At 38.4% G+C, this 8,831-nt stretch overlaps 1 protein-coding gene across 1 annotated transcript; it reads left to right on the forward strand.

Moving 5' to 3' along the window:
* Positions 1 to 391: 391 nt before the first annotated feature.
* LOC119250511 (hyaluronidase PH-20-like) lies at positions 392 to 7,965 on the forward strand. The gene is made up of 4 exons (XM_054691904.1): positions 392 to 1,324; positions 1,794 to 1,883; positions 6,257 to 6,395; positions 7,751 to 7,965. Exons 1-4 carry the CDS (start codon positions 392 to 394, stop codon positions 7,804 to 7,806), a joined length of 1,218 nt encoding a protein of 405 aa, XP_054547879.1. The 3' UTR covers positions 7,807 to 7,965.
* Positions 7,966 to 8,831: the final 866 nt, after the last annotated feature.

Raw genomic sequence — 8,831 nt, forward strand, 5'->3', positions numbered from 1 at the left:
ATCCCTCCTCTGCAGGCTCAGGAATGTTTTGAGAAGATGAGACAAACTTTTGCTATCACAGAATTTGTATCTGACATAAGAGAAAAAAATTTTGTTGATTTCAAATGCAGAAGTCCTCCATTTTCTCAAATGAATGAAACTCTCTGCGCTTAAATTTGAGTACTTGATAACCTTCCAATCTCTGAGACAAAAATGTAATTAACAATATATTCCTTTATTTCCCAATCACAGATAAGGAATTTACAACACATCCCTGAAACATGAATGAAGAATAATACTTAAATATAACATTATAATATCCCTCCTCTTTGCTTCTATTTTACAGCAAATAATACATAAATCAAAGTGTCCAGGAAGAAAGAAGTGATTTTTCACAGTTATTTTCTTTACCATGGGAGTGCTAATGTTCAAGCATATCTTCTTCAGAAGCTTTCTTGGATTCCATGCAACAATTCTTCTGCTTCCAGTCTTCGGTTTGACGCAGAATTATACAGCCTCTCCTATTTTTCCAAACGCTTCTTTCCTCTGGGCTTGGAATGCCCCAACTCACAATTGTCATACCTTCAATATTCCGATAGATTTGAGCCTCTTCTCCTTATCAGGAAACCCCGGGGTATACGGCCCAGGACAAGGTGTTGTAATATTTTATAAGGAAAGGCTGGGCTGCTATCCTTATATACATAACGGTCAAAATAAGAGTGGAGGAATCCCTCAGTTGGCAAATCTGCAAAATCATTTGGACAAAGCTAGGAAAGACATTTGCGGTTCCTTTGGACCGAACGACGTGGGCTTGGCTGTAATTGACTGGGAAGAATGGAGGCCCCTTTGGGACAGAAATTGGGGTGCTAAAGTTGTTTACAAAAACCAATCAATTTATTTAGTTCTCCAAAATAATAGGACACTGACTCTTGATCAAGCCCTCCCAGTTGCCAAAGCGGAGTTTGAAAAAGCTGGAAGGAGTTTCATGCTAGAGACTTTAAAATTGGGAAAATTACTACGGCCGAAATACTTATGGGGTTATTATCTTTTTCCTGATTGTTACAATCATAATTATACCAAAGACCGAGCTTACAATGGAAGTTGCCCTGATATAGAAAAAGAAAGAAATAATTTGCTCGACTGGTTATGGAAAGAAAGCACTGCCCTATTCCCATCCGTTTATTTGAATACCGGAATAAATGGTTCCAATACTGCGCTCTTTGCCCGGAATCGTGTGCTGGAAGCCCTTCGAGTTTCTAAAGTGCGAAACAATACGGACCCGCTTCCAGTTTTTGTATATCAGCGTCTAGTTTTTACTGATAACTTTACGACTTTCCTTTGTGAGGTAAGGATTTCAAAGTATGAGGATTATGAATTAGTGTCCTCTGTAGTGTTCAATCGAATTTAATGTCCCTCCCCTTTTGAAGGAAGGGAAATTTAGCTTTTCATAGCCTTTAGGATCATGCACACAGGTAGGATGCATCATGGCAAAAATGCAGAATAAGCACGTTTTATCTCTATCGTCATTGCAATCATGGAGAATAAGGTAGTACAGGCGACGTTTCAACTCAGTCCCTTCCCTTTTATTTTCCTGGGCCTGCTCTCTTGTCAATGGAAGTAATTCAAATCATAACAGGAACTCTGTGTGTTTGCTAGAGGAGGGCAGTGGTTATGTAAAACATGAAGATTAACCTGGGGAAGTATTAAAAAAATATTATTGTGGACCCTGTAGCTTAGCTCTGGTGTTACTGTCTGATATGTATAACACTTTCAAGTTATTCCCATCTGTTAACTCTCTCTGTTGCACCCACCAGGAAGACCTTGTGCATACAATTGGGGAAAGCGTTGCTCTAGGTGCCTCTGGAATGGTAATATGGGGCAGCTCCAATTTAACCAAAAATAAGGTAAGTTGTGTTGGTAGGCAAGGGATCAAAACATTTCTATGTTTAATGATTTGGGGTATTGGTTGGATAATAAAAAATAAAAAAATAATATATGAGGCACAAAATGTCTTTTCATTTGTGATTTTATTGTGATGCAGAATCTCTATAGCTGTTTCCATGAGGAAACAATTCAGTGACTTTTATTAAGAATCCCTAGAATAGATGGCTAGTTAAGTAGCCAAACAAAGACTAGAATGTGGTTTGATGGGCATCCCTGGTGTTTCAGGCGGTTTAGCGCAGCACTGTGAAGGTGTGCACAGCCTCTGCAGCGCGGGTTCCATCCCCATGGAGACGGAGCAACACACATGGCGGGACAAATTTCTCCTGGCTTGCAGGTCACTCCCCTCAGCAGTGTATTTCAACAGATCTGCCTGTTCTCTTCCCCACTCTGACTCTGGTGAAACCTCCCACTCTCCACACCTCTGGCCTGTACCCCAGTTCTTGTATAAATAAATTAAGATCTTTTTAAAAAATTCTCTTGACTAGACTGCTTGTAAGTTGACAAACGAGGACTAGAATGTGGTTTTATTTCATGTTTTTTTTTTTTTTCCTACCACACCTTTGTGTCTCTTCTTAAAAGAGGCTGTGTCTTCTCTTAAATGAGTTGCAATGAGTCAACCTGCATTCCTTTGGTCTTTCCTTCATTTAACTGCTGTTTATTTAGCAATTACTTATGCAATTATACACTGAATGACACTAGTTGCAGGGTCAGCAATTGATGACTGTGAACCAAGTCTGGCCAGTTGCTTGCTCTGTCCAGCTCCTAGGTCAAGACTCATTGATACAGTTTTAAATGGTAGCTAATAGGTTCCTGTACATCAGTAAAGCTTCATTAGCTCAAAGTCCTGCTCATGTGTTGAGGAGCCCAGGGCTGCTCTGCACTTCTGAGACACCAATATATCATAAAGGCAGAGAGGGTATCATTAAAACCTTAAAGTATTTGCTGCCTGGCTTATACCCAAAACGTTTGCCAACCCTTGAGTATTGAATGCCTGCTGTGGTTAAATATCAAGTAATTTTTAGAGGATGGAAATGTAATAATGAACAGATCACAGGTCTTCTCCCTGCATTCTCAGAGCTGGGAACACAAGTACAGATAGAGCAGGTCAGGAGAATAAAGGTAACAAAGAGCCAGGAAGCAGGGTAGGCAGGATGGAGCACGAAGGAACGGTGATATTTTAGATGAGGCAGTCACAAGATGCTCTGGTGAGGTTGTGCAGCAGAGACCTGTTGAATTAGGGACCAAGTTTCTGGAGGTAAGTGCAATGGCCTGCAGGCTGCAATGTGCAGAAAGAATGAGAGGGCTGGTGGGTCTGGAGTGCAATGAGTGAAGAAGAGAAGGATAACAGATGTGGTTCTGAGATAGCAGGCAGTCATGTGTGGGCTTTTACTCTGAGTGGGAAGCTACTAACATGTTTGAGCAGAAGAGTGGCAATCTCCGATGAACAAGTCAGAAGAAGTACTTAGCTCACTTGAGAATAGAAGGCAGAAGGGGAGAAGGGTAAGGTGCAGCAGGGAGAGGAAGCTAATGCAGGCTTGGACCATAGGTGTGAGCAAGTGTTTGGCAGTGACTGTAATCCAACTTTCGAACTAACAGTGGATTGACTGAGATATTGATGAGCAGAGTGGATAAGAGATGCAGTAAGATAGATGCCTCCAAGACTTCAGACTTGAAGGAGAAGCTTCTGAGATGGCATGAGTTTCTGGAGCCGCAGCACAGCAGGGGATGCACAGGGAAGCAAAGGAGTGGGGAGTAGGGCAGGGGTTGGGGCTGGAGTAGAAATTAGAAACAATCAGGTTAGTTTTGAAAGAATGACTAAATCGTTTAAATGTTTCCTAATGGAGAGGAAGGAAACCCTTCCTTATTTTCCACAGGTTATATTTACTAGTGTGTATTTTTAGAAAACCTGTTCATTAGGAATATAAACCTGTTTTTTCTCCATTTGGTCTCATTTTTTTTTTTCATTTTCTCCAAATGCATTTTCTTCAGCTCAAAAAAGCTTTCACTGTTATGATCTAACCTTTGTCTCTCTCCCTTTATTTTTATCCTATTTTAGTTCTGTGTATCAGGTCTTTATACCCTACCTCTTCAAACGTTTTGACTCAAAGCAAGAGTAAAGCTGTCACACGAACACTGAGGAATCGGAGCTGATTTTGTCCTTCATGGTGAATGTGGAGATGCTAGTGATGCCCATGCCTTGGAAAAATTGTGATGGACTCTTAGGAGCTTACCCTAGGAACACAGAACAGAGACTTTGTATTCTAGGAGCAAAGGAGATCTTTTGATAATTTGTACTTAAGACAGAAAAAAAACATCATTTTACTTCATGAATAAAATACATTTGTCACCTTTGATAAATTTTTAAAATAGTCTCAACTCTTCTGCCTATTAGGTCTAGTTCTATCCACTCTGATTTGATCACCAAATAAAGAAATAATGCAAAATTTCCTTCACAGAAAATCAATCAATCAGTCTCTAATAGAACAAGCTAATAATTTACCATAAGCTTTCAGATTTAAAAAATTATTTAACAATTATAATTCTCCTACTTATAGTCCTGATTTTCATTATTTGTTTCCAAAATCTGAAAACTCTATTTGGAGGATGAACAATTTTATGATGGGACCACTTAAAGATTTTCCTTATTGCATCCTTTTTTAGTAAAAGGAACTCAGGAGTCTCCTCTTACTCAAGTGAGGAATGACTCAGGTATTCACTAATTAGGAAGACGAATTGATGTACTATTTAATTGTCACACTTTTTTTGTTCTTTTTTTTGTTGTTCTTTAATGTTCACATCTTCTGCTCTGACTCTCAGATCATCTTCGCCTTTATTCACACAGAAGGATCCTTTAACTTCAATGTGGCTATTTTCTACCTCATGACACTGCTGTGGAATAGCCCCCACATACAGTAGAGCAATGGATTATTTGTCATGATTCCTCTGATTCAATGGCAACTTGAGAGCCTTTAATTGCAGGTTTACTTGCAATGACTGAACTGACTTAAAAATTATTTTCAAATGAAAGCAAACCATTTCCTTCCATTCTGTTTTATTAGTTCCAGTGATGAGACGGAACCAGTCTCTACAGGTCCCAGCTCATGAGCTTCTCTATCTTAAAAAGCAGCATCACTGGGTTGATTTTCTCTTACCTTGGATTTGTCCTCCTCTTTGTATCTCATTTTACCAAACCCAACTGGAATCAGTTCTGTGTTTATGAGAACCAGACTGAGAGAATCCTGAAAATTCATCTCCATCTCTCCCGTTCTCAGTGTTCACACCCTTCATCATATCTGTAAAGTCCTTTTGCCATGTAAGATAGCAGTGTCACAGGTTCCAGGGAATAGGGTTTGGGCAGCCTTGGAAGGCCATTATTCTATGGAAGGGAAGGTAGCAGGAAATAGATTCAAGTGGAAGCTGCCAAGATTCCTCCACTTGCCTGTTGACCTAGCATAGCTCTTTGCTCTGCTGAAGACTAGAACCACCTCCTCAGCACTGTCAGCATGAAAGAAAGTGACTATCTTCTGGGTATAGAAAAGGACAGTGTCCCAGTTTTAGGACACACTAGTTTCAAGATGGGTCATTTTCAATACTCAGATTCCACAAATAAATGCATTTGTAAAAGAACTGCTTAATTCACCCATAATATGAACTACAGATCACATTTACTACAAAGTGCATTCAATTGAACCTCCATTATTTTGAACTTGTATTTAGAGCCATATATCCAGTGTTATTTAAATGTGTGTGGAAAATGAGATACTTATATTATATTTTCTTGAGGAGTAATGATACACTGGTGCTATGCTAAGTACTTTTATATACCATGTATCTTTATACCACAACACTGTGTAGTCCATGCTGTAATCATGCCACAGATGAGAAAGCAAATGGATAGCCTGATTAATTCATGTCTCCATGATTACTTGGACAGGAAACTAAGACTAAGAAAGTTTGGAAGTTTCCTCAATTGATGCAGCTAATATTAGTGTAACTGAGACTCCCATCAGAGTAGTGGACTCCAGAGATAATGCTCTAACTGCTGTATGTTCTGTGCCTCATTCACCCCCATTAGCTGGTGAATTATTGTGGAAGACAAAGGCTAGTTTGTTATCAGTGAATTAATCGGTGGCATGAAATGGCATGTGAAACTTGCAAATGTTACTACGTGTATTTGGAATAGTCTTTGCTTGTGCAGAAAAGTATAAAATATGTCCTATGTCTCCCTGGATTTATATTTTCATGCTTCCTTAGAAAATGCTTATTGCTAGGATTTAAATGACATACAAATTAACTTGCCCCTTCTTATTCTGACCTTCTTATAATTTTACAGAATGCTTGCACGAACCTAGCCAATTATATGAAGAATACCCTGAATCCTTACATAATCAACGTCACCCTAGCAGCCAAAATGTGTAGCCAAGTGCTTTGCCAAGATCAGGGAGTGTGTGTACGGAAACACTGGAATTCAAGTGAATATCTTCACCTGAACCCAAAAATTTTGTTATTCAAATGGTGGAAGGTGGAAAATATGTGGTAAACGGGACTCCCACACTGGAGGACCTGCAGCAATTTTCTGAAAAATTTCATTGCAGCTGTTATGCCAATATCCATTGTATGACTCGAGTGAATGTGACTACTACAAATCTTACCCGTGTATGTGTTGGTAATGATGTTTGTATAGATGCCACTCTAAACTCAGCACTCAGTGGTCCTTCTAAAGTGAGTGACAGATCTTCAGGTGCTTATAGCAGTGCTGCTGCTACTATACCATATGCTACAATGTCCCCACATGCTTCTGGGAAAGTCCTCAATGAGAGCCTCCAAACAAAATGCTTAGTGGAAGCTGTCTCCAACATCCTCCAAGAAGAACATGAGCGTCGCTTAAGTAATCTAAACACTCCTAATGAATCAACCCTTACCAGTACAAGTTCAGTGCTTATTAAATTTCCTATCCACATACTTTATGTTTTTCTAGCTTTTACATTTTTATACTTAGTAACTTAAAAAATGTGTTTTTTTCATGCACATGATAATCCTTAGTTTGTATTTGAAGTGCTGATAAAAACACATGGCTATGATAATGAATAGCTTGACATTTTGAGCAAAAATTATTTTCTTATGATCAAATGAAACTTTAAATTATTATTAATGATAAACAAGGAATGTTGACTACCACCTTTGATTTTCAAAATCATAGAACAGTGTTATTACTAAAACCATTGATACTACAACATGATTGAAACTACATTTGACTTGAATCCAGATTTTTAACAGAACATACAATTTCTTTAAGATGATGTCCAAGTTATATATTCTGGTTGCCGTGATTCTGTAGCAAATATTTTGCATACATGAATGTATGTATACTGATTGTAAAAACTGATTGTAATTCCTAAAACAACTGTCTACTTAGGTTTTACCTGAGAAAAGTGAAGGTTTGGATAATACCACTTTACTACAAATGAGTATCATTGTGGATTCACTGTAGTTCATAATAAAAATGTTAAGAAAGTAATAATGAGGAAAACTCTTTTTCTTTTATAATGTCTATTGCTAGTTGGTCCTTGGCATAGAAATATGATTTCAGCTACTTCAGTTTAATCATTGCTTCCAGTTGTGTTGTATAAACAGTAGCCTTTAACAAGTGATTATCCTGTCAACTTGGCTGAGTTAATGTCTTCAGAATTCATATAGTCGGTATTCTGATTGTCTTTTCATCCTTGGTAGTCAAGTTGACAATCTTGTGCACCCATAATGCCTTACTTCATCTAAGTTCCATCCACATCCTCAGAGAGCATTTATTGAGTGTTTTTTTCTCTGCCAGGGTCAATGGAAGCATCACAGATTAGAGAGGAAGGAGAATGTTTCTTGCTATGCTGAGTTTGGTGTATATTTGAAGAAGACAGACCTCGAAATTGAAAAATTACAACAGTGTGTGGTGAATGTTATGATAGAAACTCAGCATGCTGTGCATACAAATATGAATTCCAAGAGTGCCTTTTATGCTATCTATGTGACCCAATAAAATTTTAATATATTGTGCTGATACAACATTGCTTATTTGATTTCTAGCACTTTAATATTCCACATATTCAAAACATACTTTAGCATAGGCACATAGTTTTAAAAGAAATATATTATGTTCCCCACACCAACTTGTTAATCCTAAACAACACATAAAGGGATAAAGCTTGCATGAATATACAGTTATGTATTTTGTTGGGAAGAATCATTATGGATGAGTTTATCTTTCTCTAAATGTCTCTTAATTGCAGCCCAGAAATACAGAGATTTCAGGGTTAATCATTTTTCAAAAGCATGAAAAACACTGATTGTATTAAGCAGGATGTGAATGTTTTGGAAAATTGAGCAACCAGAAATATACACATATATTTTGTATCCGGTAGAAAACATTAATCACTCACTTCATTAGTCACTGACTTCAGTGGCAAATACTTTGTTTGTTTGTTTGTTTAAAGATTTATTTATTTATGCATACAATAACTGGGGTACTGGCCAGAGGTGGGGGGTATGAGGTGAGAGGATTCACCAGAGACAGAGTGGGGAACAGGGCAGGCAGAATGACTTACATACACTGCTGATGGGAGCAGCAGGTGAGTCAGGAGAGGTCTCTGCGCCATGAGGGTAGCGTCCTGGCCTGCTGGGGATTGAACTCATGCTTCAGTGGCTGAGGACAACCTCATAGGCTGCGTTTTAACCCCTTAAGCCACAGGGAGGTCCCTGGCAAATACTGTGAATGATGTTTCCATGTGATGCTAGGAACTAGCTTGACTGAAATTGCCAGTCACCATTTTAGAGCTCCTCACAGATAAAAAGAGTTTGCGTTTGTTATTCAACACTTAATTATATGTTTTACATACAACTTCTCATTTAATTACCTAGTT

This window comes from Talpa occidentalis, unplaced genomic scaffold, assembly GCF_014898055.3.
Source record: "Talpa occidentalis isolate TD23 unplaced genomic scaffold, MPIMG_talOcc4v2.1, whole genome shotgun sequence".
Taxonomy (NCBI): Eukaryota; Metazoa; Chordata; class Mammalia; order Eulipotyphla; family Talpidae; genus Talpa; species Talpa occidentalis.